Here is a 16,429-nt window from a genome sequence, read left to right as displayed (position 1 = left end):
TTACACTGTATTTAACATTTTAGTATATTCTTTGGTAAACACTTTAGTATTTGGTTCCTACACTGTACTTACATTTCCATTAGTATTGAATTGTTAAGTTGTCTTAGTGTCATTAATTATTATCATTATTACCTTACAAAATGTGTTTATTAGATATAATGCGGTGTTAAAAAGATATTGCATTTACGAATTATTCCTATACTCGATTGTGGAAGTACTTAAGTTAATTAGAGCTAATATTGTAGTTTGTATTTTAAAAATTATAAGCTCGTAAAAATAAGTAATTAGAATAAATTTTGTTTTTTTTACTTCATAATCACATCGAATGCCCAAGTTATTTTATTTATTATAAATAGGTAATTATTATAACTCAACAAAAACAAATACCTGCTTGTATTGTTCACACATCAACATGTATCTTAATATGTCAGCCGATTTTATTGCACATTTTTCTTAAGCCATTACTTTTGTTTAAAAATAATTTCTAGTATTATGTATCTTATTCATACATGTAACTATTCACACACATGATGTTTAGCGAGACAACAAGTCATTATAGTCATACGCTTTCTAATTAAATATTATAATCAATAAACCAATTTTGTAGTTAAGTTTTGTTGCGCTTTGTTATAGCTGCGAGCATACCAATGGGCAATGTATTACGGTATAGTGTGTGGATCAAAAAAATATCCACAACAAATGTATGGATGTAAAACAGTTGTCCATTCTGCGTTGAGATTACCGACTTATCGCAAAATTTACCTTCGTGAGTAACTACATTGTTGAGTCGCAGTAGCTAAACCGTAACTAATATAATTCTCATGAAAATGGACTTACTGCGTTTGGTCTTAAAATTCAGTTCGAAATTGAACCCAGGTGTTTAACTATACGTTTTGTGAATAAACAAACACAAACGTTGTCCACAGTTTATTTATTTATTTATTTTTTTTGTATAGCATTTGTAATAAACGTATTGTAATAATATGTAAACGGATACTGTTGTACTGTGTTGAGTTGCCTGACGCCTATTAGGCATAACAATGCATGTGGTATTATAGTTACCGCGTTTCTAGAATTTTCGCACCGGGGGAACTATACTTAATAATACAGTTCATCGGTGTAATGATAATTAACACAACCAGATCACCACATTGTTATTCGTTAACGTTATACATACCGGATTTTTTAGTGTAATCGGTAAGCCAAACAGCATACCAAAATGGTTGTAAAATATTGTATGTTTTTTGTTAAGAACTAGAATTATCTTACAATTTTAAAATCAATTTTTGTGTGCATTTTTTTTACAGATATCTAATAAATAATACACCGATACATTGTGAACACATACATTTTACCGAGAAATAATTACAATTTTGTAGTTTTTACTTTTTGAAAATATTTATATCATATTGTACATTATTATAAAGTTACCAAGTATTTACTTTATTTCAGTATTTTCCAGAGGGGTGTGAACCAAAATGTGAATGTATAATACATTTTATTAACTATCTAAAAGAAGGGTAAAAATTTCTGAAAATGTTGACTGGTAGATAACCAGTTTTATATAATACCTTTTGTACTGAGCCCCAGTACTGAAGGAAGTAATCGAACAGCAGGTTTCCAATAATTAAATTAATATAGATCAACACTAGTTAACACTTGATTATATTTTAAAACAATCAAGTTTAACCACACATAGATTGAAATTGGATTATTATTGTAGCCTAACCTAACCTAACCATTCGTTTTTAAACTGTAGCTATATAGAAAAGAAAGGATATAAAGGATAAAGGATATAAAAAAAAGGATTGCGATCTCTTACATCCTTATATGTCTAAATCATTAAACACAATATAATATTCCCTAGATTTACTTATAGCCAAAAACTTATAGTTTGGTTGAATATAAATATTAAAATTATTAATGATTGCATTATCAACTGTAACAGGAATAGGAATTAATTTATATAACGTAAGTTCCTGTTGATAGGTCAAAGGTATTTGGATTACAAACACAAATTTCTTATCAACATGATATATAGTGTTCCTCTGTTAATTTATTAGCCTTAAATTTTTCAATTAATTTTTCATTTATGTCAGTATACTAATGCATCATAATTCATACCATACAAATACTTTTGTGATTGTATTATTTTAATCTGTTCTTTTTCTTTTTCTATTTTTATTTGTTTTACATCTAACACATTAAGTTGATTAATTAGGTTATCATACTTAGATACTAAATGACTACCTAACTTACTAAAGATTAAATTAACGGCTTTGCCGAATAATAAAGAAGTTAAATCCCTTCTAGATCTTCCCATATAATAATTACTTCCTAAATAAGATGTTAGTGTACAGTATACCTTTGCTTTACTTGGTTAATACGATTTTCCATGTTATCCCAAGCTATTTGACAAAATGAAAGATTAGAATTATTAGATAGTACAGTAGTAAAGTGTAAGCCAGACAGAGCACTTTTGAGTACTGAACAAATGAATCTGCTCGAAAATGCCGATGTGGCTCCCTTTTATGCCGATTAAGGCGGATCTGTTGTGGCTGGCTCCCTAGGACACTTTGAAAGTTGTTGACCTTTCGACTCGATTTGCAACTTTGTTTGGCAAGGGGTTTGTCGAGACATTGATCATAAACGTCTTGTGCTTAATACTTTTACAAATATAATTTACATAAAATATCAAATTTATAATTCTGTTGACCTTTTTAAATTATTTTTCACTATGCATAATACTGCAATATACCTACCTATGCTAAAATTTAGCATAGGTATTAAAAACTATGGGTAAACAAATAATAACAGTTTTGTGTAAATTATTTTTTTTTTGTAAATTAAGTTTTATATTATTTTACTACCATTTTGGTATGCCATCTGGCTTACAGATTACACTAAAAAATCCGGTATGTATAACGTTAACGAATAACAATGTGGTGATCTGGTTGTGTTAATTATCATTACACCGATGAACTGTATTATTAAGTATAGTTCCCCCGGTGCGAAAATTCTAGAAATGCGATAACTATAATACCATATGCATTGTTATACCTAATAGGCGTCAGGCAACTCAACACAGTACAACAGTATCCGTTTACATATTATTACAATACGTTTATTACAAATGCTATACAAAAAAAATAAATAAATAAATAAACTGTGGACAACGTTTGTGTTTGTTTATTCACAAAACGTATAGTTAAACACCTGGGTTCAATTTCGAACTGAATTTTAAGACCAAACGCAGTAAGTCCATTTTCATGAGAATTATATTAGTTACGGTTTAGCTACTGCGACTCAACAATGTAGTTACTCACGAAGGTAAATTTTGCGATAAGTCGGTAATCTCAACGCAGAATGGACAACTGTTTTACATCCATACATTTGTTGTGGATATTTTTTTGATCCACACACTATACCGTAATACATTGCCCATTGGTATGCTCGCAGCTATAACAAAGCGCAACAAAACTTAACTACAAAATTGGTTTATTGATTATAATATTTAATTAGAAAGCGTATGACTATAATGACTTGTTGTCTCGCTAAACATCATGTGTGTGAATAGTTACATGTATGAATAAGATACATAATACTAGAAATTATTTTTAAACAAAAGTAATGGTGATTTTTTTATAACTATAAAAATCATAGATTAAACGAATAATTTTATGGTATTCTGATAGTTTAACCGAGTTTGAGCTTGTAAAAGCTTGTAACAAAATGTTAATTAAGAACATGGCATAACATGTTTGGGCCAATATTTAAAATTCGTTCCAGGAACAATATTATTATGTAATGTACGTAGTTTGAAATATATTTTTGGTGTTAAGTAAAAACATGATTACTTGTTAATATCCTATCAGGAAGAATTCGTATACTAAAGCAGATAATCTGTTATTGCTTTTATTAAATGTTTACTAGTAACATAACATCCGTTGCTTTTCGTTTTTTTTTGTAAGCCGATAAATTCGTATTTAAGTAACCTACATATTTTCTTAGTTTAATATGAAAACATGTTATTATTTGAACACTACAACTGCAAAATTATTTTCTGCTTTTGTATTAAAACAGTGGATTTATGAGATGCCTGTCCTTCAGAAATTTCCTAAACTCAATTCATCCCAAACAAGTTACTCGCTTGGCACTTAAAGTGTTTAAACCATTGTTTTGAATTTTACTCTTTACTTACAAATGGTATAAAGGTAAAAGTAAACTTTTTGAATCTACACAATACTAGTTATTTAACATTTTTATGAAGTTTTAATGTTTGAATATAACATTTACAAATCATAAAAACAAAACAAACACCCACACACCCATTAATAATATTTAATACATCACATTTTAAAAATAAGTTACAAGAATACCACATTGAATTTTTTTTTGAATAGACATAAATTAAATACATAAAAATAGTTTGGTTTTTTTGAATAAAGTGAACTATAGGATGATGAAGTAATCTTGTAGCTCTGAAATATTGATATAAAATTAAACTTACAATGCGATAATAATACAATACGTTAAATTATATTAAACGTAATTTCCAAATTAATTGTAGCACCTTTTTTAAAAATGTTTCTACTCTGAAAACAACCGATAGTTAACTACAATTTTAAATAATGTTAAACATGTTTAATTTTTGAATGAAAAAAAAGTTTGGGCCCTATTCAACAAAGTCCTTATAAATTTTTCCGATAAAATTTTAGATAAAGTTTTATATTGTAAGTTCTTTTTTAATTTAAATTTGGATTAATTTTAGCTGTGGCACATACATTTCATAATACTTAACTCAATGAATTTAAACAAACCAATAAAATGTGTCAAAAGTCTTTTCCTAACAGATGAGTTTGATACATATCATCTAAAGACAGATTCTTCCAACCCCCTTAACTTTTATTTTTATATTTACTATTTGGAGTACTAGTAATTAACCTACCCAAGCCTATAATATTTCACAATTTTCATTTTTTCATCACATTAAAAAAAATTGCTAATAAACAAAACAATATAATTTATAAAAAAAAAACGAAACATATTGTACTGGTAAGAGTTAAACAAATTATTTACCTGGAGGCTGCACATTTTTAAATCCACTACCAGCTGATGTTGTTGAGTCAATAATTTAAAGCTTGTCCACTAGTCATTAATGCTTTAAATTCGTTTTTTTCCATATGATTAACTAGAAATCATTATAAATGTATTCACAACAAAGTTTAAAATTTTTAACTTTATTATGCTGTAAAGAATTGACTGGTTGCAACATAATTTATAGAGAAATAAGATAAAAGCGTTTTGCATTTGTATAACTTGTTTTTCCTAACTATCTTTATAGATGACATTTGTATAATGTTGTTAGTACTTTTCAAAAATGTAATAACTCACACTACCTATCCCTAACATATTTAAAGTTATGTTAAGTTAACTTTATGTTAAGTATAACATAAAATTGATTATTAGTTATTCACATTTCACATATTATATATGTTACAATTTCTATTACTGAATTTTTATTATTCAACGTACACTTCAAAAGTTCAGTTATCTTTTCGACGTCCTTTGGAGTTAGTCCATATTGGGCGTGTTCCGCATATAAATACTCTTTAATTTTATCCTTGGTAACTTCATGATGCCTCAACCCTTGAAAACCTATCTTACTCTTTGATTTTTTATTTTGACGTACCCAATTATAAATGTAGTCGAGTTGCTAAAATAATTAAATTTTTGTTTTTAATACACAATGTGAATACTACTATTATGGAAATAATTCATCACGAATTATTAAAACATATATATTTAAAAAAAATATAAATCATTTATATAATTAAATAGAAAAAATTTAAATTTACCTCATTTGTAAGTTCTTTTTTTAAGATTTTTATAAAATTATTTATGGTCATATGACCACCTAAAAATGTCAAAAAAGTATTCACATCAAAATTTACCAAACTATGTTATGCCGTTACGAATTGAGTTGTTGCAATAATATTATCATTGCGTTTTTATGAACAATATTAAGGCATTAAGGGAATTACATATCAAATGTCACTTAACAACAACAATTTTATTTGCCTGCTTGTTCAGTTTTAAAATAACTTAATATCGTGTAGAAATAAAATTCTTGGGAAATGTCGTAAAGATGACATTTCATTATTAATTTAAATTCGTTTAACAATTATAAAATTGTTCTGGAACACAATTTGTAGCAAACGAGTAAAAGCGTTATATTTTTTTACGACTGTTTCTTACTATCTTTAACTATTTTTACAGACGACTTCTGCAAAATATTTTAAGTACTCCTCAGAAATAACTTATTGACAACGTTAAAAAGATTTTTAGTTCTTACATTTCACATTTTATATATTTTACAATATCTATTATAGGATTATTATTATTCAACGAACCCAACAGGACACGAATTATTTCGGAGGCTTCCAATTCAGTTATTCCATGTTCCTTCAGAGCTGATTCTTTTCTTAAGTACAAATGAACTGATAATGAGCTAACTTGGCCGAATTTATAAGATACCGCATTATACAATTTTTTAAGTCGCTAAAATTATTATATTTTTATTTTTAATTGGTACACAATAATAAAAAATCAGAGTTACCTCCTCAGAATTTCTAAATTGTCCATTTGCTGCGTGAATATGAAAAAATTACAAAATTTAATTATGAAAAACATATATTTTATATATAAAAACATATAATTAAATAATACTTTAATAAAATATGTAAAGCTCATTATAATATTTTATTTAACGAGTGAAATAGATAATGAATTAATTGGTTTCTTTTGGAATATAATTTGTAGAAAACATGATAAATAGCTTTTTATATTTTACAACTTATTCTCCCTGACTATCATTACAGACGATTTCTGCATAACAGTATTAGTATTTTTTAGAAATAATTTATGTACATCATTAAAGTGATTATTAGTTTTTACATTTCACATGTTATATTTTTTAAAAAGTCTATTACAGAATTATTATTAAACGTACTCGACATGGAATCAGTTTTAATGTAAGCTTCAGACATAGTTGTTCCCAATTTCTGCTGAATTGACTCTTTGTTTAAGTCGTTTTGTACTGTAGTCTCGGAAATTTGTTTCCCGGAATCATTTACCGCATTATCAATTTTTGCAAGTTGCTAAGATCGTTACATTTTTATTTTTAATACACATTAATACTATTGTTGTAGGAATAATGTGAGTCGAATTAATAGTAGTATAATATTAACTAGGTTTGTAGAATATTTAATTTTTTTTTTAAATTAATCATAAAATCAGAATTACCTCATTAGAAGATTGATGGTCTGCATTAGCTGTATAAAAATACAGAAAGATGTATAAAAATGTAATAAAGTAAGTAAAACTCATTGTTATTATGATATTTTTTTCAACGAGTGAAACACGTAATGTTTCGTAGCTGTTGAATACTTAAATGATTCTTATTATGTTTAACGCCTGTTGTTTCAGCGAAATACATGAAGCATTTACAGTATAAAACTTATTAAATGCATATACACTTTGTTTTGTCAATTGGTTGAAAATTCATATCGAGTTTTAAAAACAACAACCGTCGCTAAAGCTTATTGGACAAAAATACAGTTGTTGTTTTGCCGTTTGATAAATCCCATAAAAAATTGCCTATTACATGTTTACACAACCGCCTTATAACCAAATGTTTTTTTAGCTTTTTTTAAAATCAAAATTTGATAGAAAATTTTTTTTCAAATTAATTAATTAAAAATAAATACATCTACTATCTGACTTTGAAAAACGCCTCATTCCAAATCTAGTTTTTTAATTACACATCAGTCATGAATCGAAGCATTTTTTTTACAAATCGTTTTAAATATTTTGGTATGCCATAATGCACGCTAAGCTGATGATAGTTATTTATTAGGATAGTGAGTAAGTTAAAAATTCCTGAAGATTATAAATCAGTTTAATACAAGTGAAAAGTTCTAAATTTCTATCAAAATATATTCTAACAATAGCTGTTATACAGTAAAACTTAATTCTATAAGACAATTTTTTTTCATAAACTTAGACTTTATAATTAGTATTTAAGTTAAGGCTTAGGATAAATTTTTTTTTCAAAAATTAACAATTGTATATTATTAATATATTTAACATTTTTTAGTTTCTCGATATTTTAAAGCTACAAAAATACTACAAAACCTATTGTCAATCATGAAGCGTTTACAGTATAAAACTTATTAAATGCATATACACTTTGTTTTGTCAATTGGTTGAAAATTCATATCGAGTTTTAATAACAATAAACGTCGCTAAAGCTCATGTGAGACAAAAATACAGTTGTTGTTTTTCCGTTTGATAAATCCCACACAAAATTGCCTATTACATGTTTACACAACCGCTTTTATAACAAAATGTTATTTTTGGCTTTTTGTAAAACTAAAATTGTATAGAAAAACATGATTTTTTTTCAAATCACTTCCATATTAGTATAATTGTTTTGGACGTTTTATTATTTGTTTTTTGTTTGTATCATGTGATTGTTCTGGTGAACTTACCCAAGCTATGTTAGGAATCCTTGATTTTATTGTCACTGTTGTTAAAATCTGTACTGTAGTAGTGTATATTTACGTAAGCTGTTATTGCGAATACCTATTTTGTATATTCGTATTTGACCATCGTTGAGGTGTTCAGAATGATTTTATTTGATATTTTACCCCGCAAGACATATTGTAACTATATTGTTATTTGCGTTTGATACATAATAACTATAAGATATCAACTAACATTTTTAGTACCTAGTAGCTAAAATCCCCTCGTTGTACAAAAACCAACGATATGTAGGTATTATTTTCTTACACATTTAATGTGTTAAAAAATATGAAGGAAATGTATTAAAAATCTTGCTATTTACCAGTTTTATTACATTAGTCTACATTTAATAGGCAAACTTAATATGCATATTGAATCTGTTACTCCGATTGAATTAAGTTAATTCTCCAATTTAAATCGAAGAAACAACTATATTTTTATAAAACATGCTTTATCGTTACTTATTGCTGATAAAATAAACATTGAAAACTAATATAGGTACACATGTAGAGTTCTAGTCTATATATCAACAATAAATAATGCGATACAAAACAATTTTGCGTAAAACGGGTATACCTAAGCATTAAAATTAAAGATAAAACATGTTTTAATGATTTATACAATTATAATTAAAAAAGATATCACAGACAAGAAAAAACTTTAATATATTAAAACATATTTATGCTACTAACCAACCCCTAAAAAAAGATATTGCGGATTGCTAATACAAACCAATTTGGATTCGAATCTTCGAATATTCGGATTCGAATACCTAATTTTTAAAGAATCGAATATTCCAATAATTATTCGAATTGAAAATTGTTTACATTTCTATTTAGAGTATAACTCCTACTTTGATCAATACAACTATAATGCTGGCATCAAACTTCATTATTAGGAAAAAAACTATTTGTAATTTAATTATTATTACTATTTGAATATTCGAAGGATTCGAATCCTTATTGAAAATCAAATCCCGAATATTCGAATCCAAACTATTCGAATATTCGAATATTTCCCATCACTACTATATACCAACAATAAATAATGCAGTAAAAAACAATTTTGCGTAAAACGCGTATACCTAAGCATTAAAATTAAAGATAAATTTTGTTTTAATTATTCATACGATTATATTTAAAAAAGTTATATCACAGAAAAGAAAAAATGTTGGGAAAAACTTTTATAACCCATTTAAGTCATATTTTAAAACATATTTATGCTACTAATCAATCCCTAAAAAAAGATTTTGCGGATTGCCAATACTAAATTCCCCTCCCATTTCCCTTCCATTATTATTTATGTTGTTTCAGTTTTTACTTATTTATACTGAATTTTTTAATTTATGAATTTACCGTACATCATTGTACTAATTAGGATAGTGAGCTCTAACTCAACAAAGTATACCAAAAATCCTTCCCCCTTGATGTGCTGAAAACTATTTCTTTATTTACATTTTTGAGCGTAGTTTAGTACTTATTCTCTGAAAATTAGAATGAATTTAAATATGGTGTGACTCTACAACATACAGAGTGATTTTTTTATCACGAGCCTCTCAATATCTTATAGGGTTTAATAAGAAATACAATTTTTATTTTTATATTGTTTTATACAATGTGATCTCAATTTTGCACAATTTGTTTTTGTTTTTACTACCCTCCCATCTCAATTTTTTTTATAGCAACTTTTGAAACTTAAAAGGTAACGTAAATATTTTATTAGCTTTTTAAGTTGAGAATATTGTGTTGAACATTTTGACTGGTCGATAACCAGTTTCGGATAAATATTTTTGAGGTTATTGAAGTTTCGAATTGATGACAGGAAGAAAGGTGGAGTGTAGTATTATTATTTTTATCTACGCGCATTTCTCAACCGCACTTCCCCTCCCATCTTAACTTTAAAACTCTTATAACTTTAAAAATAGTTATCCGAAACTGGTTATCGACCAGTCAACATTTTTAGTACATTATTTTCAATTAAAACAATTTATAAATATATACCTTACCAATTAAGTTTCAAAAGTTGCTATCAAAAAAACCAAGTTGGGAGGGGGGTAAAAACAAAAAAAAATTGTGAAAACTTGAGATCACATTGTATAAAAACAATATGAAAAAAAAATTTAATTTCTTATTAAACCCTATGAGATATTGCGTGGTTTACGACAAAAAAATCACCCTGTATATGATTTCCTCAAAAAATCTGTAAATTTGTTTACTTATAATAATTAGCAATAAAAAATTATTTATTATTTTTTAATAAACTCAATTATTTTTTTGGATACGAGTATGGTGCAAATTATATATAAATTATTATTTAATAATTATGCATGTTTACATAAGGACAATTTAATGATATACTATTGTAGCTTAATAAAGAAAAATAGATATTCTCTATAATTATTGAAACATTAGGGCTTTACGGTCATGTAAGAAAATAGTTGAAACATGTAAATAGGTGTCTACACAAACAACAAAACAAAATACGTTAAAAAATATACTTGTTTTCGACAACAACAAGTTCTTAAAAAAATCGTAAACAATTTTTTGAACAACTATGACCTATATGTATATTAAAACAAATAATAGGTAAGGAAAAAGAAACCACTGAAAAAAAATCATGTTGCTTTGTAGTTAATAAACATGTTATGATATCTGTATATAATATGTACTTGAATACTTTTATAATGTACTGATAAACATACGTAAATATATCATTTATAAAAACTAGAATATAATTTAAATCCTATTACCATATCCAATATTAATTCCATAGATTCAATTGAACGGCGATTTTCAATATTTATTGCTTATGAAATGGGATCTGGGGAAAGTAGTAATAAGTCTCGGGCGTCTAGTAATAACATTTTTTATACTTAATGGTTTCCTTATTTTATTGGAATAAATTACTAAATAAGAAAACTGATTTTTCTGAACTTTTATACTTGATATCCTTTTACATACTTTCCTATGATTTTAGAAATTATACATAATTAAAAGTTTCTTCGCATGTGCAGAAAAACATCTATTATCAGACGAAAAACCGTATAATACGTTATAATTGTGTACAGAATATAATAAATTAAATTATTTTTTTATTATTGTAAATGTAGTTGTTATATTAAACATTTTCGCTACTGTTTTAATCTGAATGTTCGAATTTATTTGTTGTAATCATGCTTGAAAACAAGTTATACTGTAAGCATTTTTATTCTGTATACAAGCTATTTTAGAAAATCTATTGGCAATTTTCTTTTTAATCTTCTGGTAGCATTATCGTAAAGGAAGGTAGTGGATAGTTATTTTATTGGGGCATTAGGAACTTAAATAATGATAAAAAAAAAATTAATAACACTTCTAGGCCAGTGCATAGTGAAACATTAAATAGACTCAACTTATTGTTGAATTTAATGGTCAAATAATATTATACGCTAAACAAAATACATATTTTGTTTTTGACAATAACAAGTTCTTAAAAATTGGTAAACATATTTTTGAATAGCTATAGCCTAAGTTTCATAAAAAAAATATTAACGAATTTATAATTTATAGTATTCAACAATTGTAATTGAATACTTCTATAATGTACTTTATGATAACACTAATATAAGCGGAGAATAAAATATAATTATTATTTAATAATAATGTAATGATATATAAACGTAATGACAATAATATACTCTCCCCCTCGTTGGACCTAACATGTTGTGGTGGAGGGGGGCTCACAGGCTCTTAATTGAGTACGTGCTACGCAGTTCCAGGTACTAGAGTTCGACCTTACTTTATTTAGTCGGGGTCGAAAGGTTTGGTCCACCTGCTAGCACATAGTCAACCGACCAGGAGAAGGACCTAACCTAACCTAACCTACCTGGTAAATAGCCATTATTGTCATACTTAAGCCTTGCAAATCAAAGAACTTGGTCACGTCATACAGACCTATTAGTTTATTGCCTACATTAAGTAAACTTTTGGAAAAACTACTCTTGAAAAGATATAGACCAATCATCCAGGAACTCGGTATAATTCCTAATGTCCTGAAAATCTTTGCCCCTAGATGTGTTGGAAACTGTTTCTTTATTTACATTTTTGAGCGTAGTTTAAAACTTATTCTCTGAAAATTAGATTGAATTTAGATATAGTGTGACTCTACAACATATTATATGATTTACTCAAAAATCTATAAATTTGTTTACTTATAACAATTAGCATTACAAAATTATTTATTATAATTTAATTCAATTAATTTTGTTATTTATTATGGATAACAATATGGTGCATGTATATGAATATGAGTATGTGCATGTGGAAGAAGAATTAGAAATTTAAATAACAATAATTGGGCGCTTCATATTGGTAGTTGTAAGAAAATTAAATTATCAGAAAATTTCAACGTTATTTTCTAAACCATCTTGTTCCAAACGTAGGTAACAAATAAAAATTAGTAATTAATAATTAATTCAATTTTTTTTTAGGTCGTCCTTTTTCTAAAAGACTGTCATGAGGCTTCTTTTACAAATATATTTTTTGTATAACAAATATCAATCTATGACTCATAATAAAAAAAACGAATATCTATTTTTTTTTTTTTTGGCTATTGACCAGTCAATATTTTCAAAGAAAATTTAGTATTTAAACCTTGTATTACAAAATAATTGGTACCAAATTCCTACTACGTACTAGACTTTACTAATGCCTCCTCGACTAGATACCTACTATGTAAATAATAATTTTCCTACGTTGCACTAAAGGAATAATAATATACTATAAACGTACTTACCCATTGCTGGACAGATGCTTTTTCGACTTCTGAAAAATTCTGTCGTCTCAATCATTGCGACCACTGTTTTATTTGGATAATCACAGCAAAAAAAAAAAATAATAAAATAAATCTCTGCAAAAAACACTGAAATTTCATTCAACAAAAATTGTTTCAGTTAAATTAAAAACAAAAGTAATGATTATTGTTTATTCATCGACCGGGCAATTTTGTATTTTCCGTAGCTAAGCAACTTATTAATCGTGTATGCCGAACAAAAAAAAATACATAATAAATTCAAATGAAGAAATGTTATAATGAATGTTACTTAGGTTTAAAATATTTAATATTATTTCATAGACAAACTATTCGTTTGTTTATCCAGTATACAAACTAAATAGTGATAAAACATTTTTTTTTTAAATTATAATTCATATTAATTTAACGGAAACGTGTGGTATCACATTTCCAAAATGTTCTTCTGCCGGTTAAATTTAGAATAAAAAATTTACTGTGTTAAAAAATTCAATGTTAAATTTAAAATTGTCAAATAATGGTTGTTAATTTTTAGACTTCTTTCTATAATGTGACATTTTGGGTAGTACTGGTAATTTGTATATATGGTTTTATTTGTATAAATTAATAAAGAAACATTTAAATTGTTTAATTATTAAAATATATTTTAAAAAAGTTAATAATACTAAAATTCTGTAAAATTAAAATATAATCCAATCGACAAGATACAAAGTAATAATGTAATAATTTTGTAGACCTTTACTTGTAAAATTTGAGGTTTGGCATGTTATAAATAAAGTTCAGAGATTAGTATACTTAAGCTCAAGCATAACTAAATTGTTTTTAAAAATCTTACAATAAAATTACATACAATAACAAAAATACTTTAGATAATGGTGACCGCAGGGAACTGTTTTAGGGTCATTACTATTCATTATATATACAAATGACTTACTTAATTTAGATCCCAATTACTTTATTTTTTGTTCACGCTAAAGCAGTATTATTTAATTTATATTTTTATAATTTTGATAGCGTCAGTTTCAAACACAATAATGGTACCCGTCAAATGAAGTATAACATGTTTAAAATTAAAAAATATAATACAAATTTGGAAAAAGAGATCCTGTTAATTTAAGTATAAATTTATATATGCTATATGATGTTTCTATAAATCATTTTATAAGTTATGATCTGTATAAAAACTATATTAATTTTAAGATATAATGTCTATGTGAATAAAAATTTGACCGGTAAGCTCACATTATTATTATACTAATTATTTAAATAAATTATTATTTATTAGATATATTGTATTTCATTAAATTAATATGAAAGTTGGTTAGTATATAAGTTTATGAATGTCACTAGATAAGAACTGTTGTCTCCTCTACAAGTTTAGGATTTTGGAGACAATCATTTATATTGTGCCTATTTCATTTAAATTATGTATTATATATGTTTTTTCTCTATAAATACAATTAACTTCATGATTATTATGATTATTAATAACAATGTGTATATAATGTCCTTAATGTTAAAAAAATATACACAATAAAAAGCTGTTATGAATATATAGATCGAAAATACAATTATCATTTTGTACACAAGACTGACTTGTGACTTATGTCACAAGACTGTTATGCATTTTTGTTGCTATGCACGTGCATATGCGTTTTAAGATTACCCTTAGTGCTATACATTTTATTGCACGCATTGCATTCATATGGTTTCTCACCGGTATGTACGCGATTATGCACCGCTAGATTAGCGTTACTGTTAAAAGTTTTATTGCACACAGTACATTTAAATGACTTCGTATTGATATGTATGCACATATGCATTTTGAGAGTAAATTTGTTGCCAAATGATTTGTGGCAAACATCGCATTCGAATCGTTTCACACCGGTTTGAACGCTATAATGCATCTTGAGATTTCCCTTACTGCTAAACATTTTATTGCACGCAGTGCATTCAAATGATTTCGTATTAAAATGAACGAGCATATGCATTTTGAGAGTACATTTGTTGCCAAATGATTTTTGGCAAACATCGCATTCGAATAGTTTCTCATCGGTATGCACGTTATAATGCGTTTTAAGATTACCCTTAGTGCTAAACATTTTATTGCACGCAGTGCATTCATATGGTTTCTCACCGGTATTTACGCGATTATGCACTGCTAGATTAGCGTTACTGTTAAAAGTTTTATTGCACACAAGGCATTCAAATCGTTTCCCAACTGTATAAACGCGATTATGTGTTTTCAGAGAAGAGTTGTGGACAAATGATTTATCTCGAACACTACATTTAAACAATTTTTTGGTAGTATGTAGGCGCTTATATAATTTTAATTTAGATACATTAGTGTGCCTGTTATCATTTCGATAATATTTTTTACCACGCCATACCGGAACCCTGACATCTTTTTGGAACTTTTCATTAACCTTGGAGATTTGATTATGTGATTTCGTTAGATGGAGTATGATTAGTTTTTTAGTAGCAAACGATTTTTGACACACATTGCAGACAAACATACACGTTTTGTGTAAAACATTATTCGATTTCTCCATAAAACCCTGCTCATCTTTATGCGTGCCTACTTGAGTCTCATTCTTAAAGCACTTGACGTCATCGTAAGCCATCGATTCAACTCTAAAACATAGTTAATTTCCTATATTGAAAATTTTAAATGTGATTTTTTACAGAATAAAAAGATTTAATTTTTATAAAGATAGTGGCCGAGTGGGTAAGGCGGCAGTGTGTTAGCGCTTACTGTCGCCGGTTCGACACTCGGTTACAGGCGCTCCGTTTGCTGGGCGAGCAATCGTCCGGTAAAAAGGAACCGCCATCCCCCTCTCCGGCGACGGATTGACGACCCGTCCCGGAAGCGAATTCGTCAAGAAACCATCTCATGATGGCTCGTTAAGCTACATGATGATGATGATGAATTTTTATAAATGTATTTCATAATTAAATATACACTATTTTTTGAAGGAATTATAAGAATAATTATGAGAAAGTCACACATTTATTATTTTAAATTTAAAAACTAGCCTAAGAAAAGTTTGTAACT

The 16,429-nt window shown here is 27.0% G+C and overlaps 2 protein-coding genes across 2 annotated transcripts; both read right to left on the bottom strand.

The window, feature by feature from the left end:
* Positions 1-5,083: 5,083 nt before the first annotated feature.
* On the bottom strand, positions 5,084-7,393 carry LOC126835118 (uncharacterized). The gene is made up of 7 exons (XM_050567411.1): positions 7,306-7,393; positions 7,013-7,160; positions 6,620-6,648; positions 6,414-6,561; positions 5,859-5,917; positions 5,536-5,716; positions 5,084-5,191 (listed from the first exon to the last, which is right to left on the bottom strand). The coding sequence occupies exons 1-7, from the start codon at positions 7,387-7,389 to the stop codon at positions 5,127-5,129; spliced, it is 714 nt and encodes a 237-aa protein (XP_050423368.1). The 5' UTR covers positions 7,390-7,393; the 3' UTR covers positions 5,084-5,126.
* A 7,600-nt stretch (positions 7,394-14,993) lies between these two features.
* Positions 14,994-15,998, bottom strand: LOC126835120 (gastrula zinc finger protein XlCGF7.1-like). Its single transcript, XM_050567412.1, has one exon. The coding sequence runs from the start codon at positions 15,996-15,998 to the stop codon at positions 14,994-14,996; it is 1,005 nt and encodes a 334-aa protein (XP_050423369.1).
* Positions 15,999-16,429: the final 431 nt, after the last annotated feature.

This window comes from Adelges cooleyi, unplaced genomic scaffold, assembly GCF_023614345.1.
Source record: "Adelges cooleyi isolate 19-005CV unplaced genomic scaffold, UGA_ACOO_1.1 ACOO_flye_CR_arks_rails_tigmint_CR_PRNA_222, whole genome shotgun sequence".
In the NCBI taxonomy this organism is placed as follows: Eukaryota; Metazoa; Arthropoda; class Insecta; order Hemiptera; family Adelgidae; genus Adelges; species Adelges cooleyi.
Note: the sequence above shows the minus strand (reverse complement) of the source record. Positions and strands in the feature narration are given on the sequence as shown.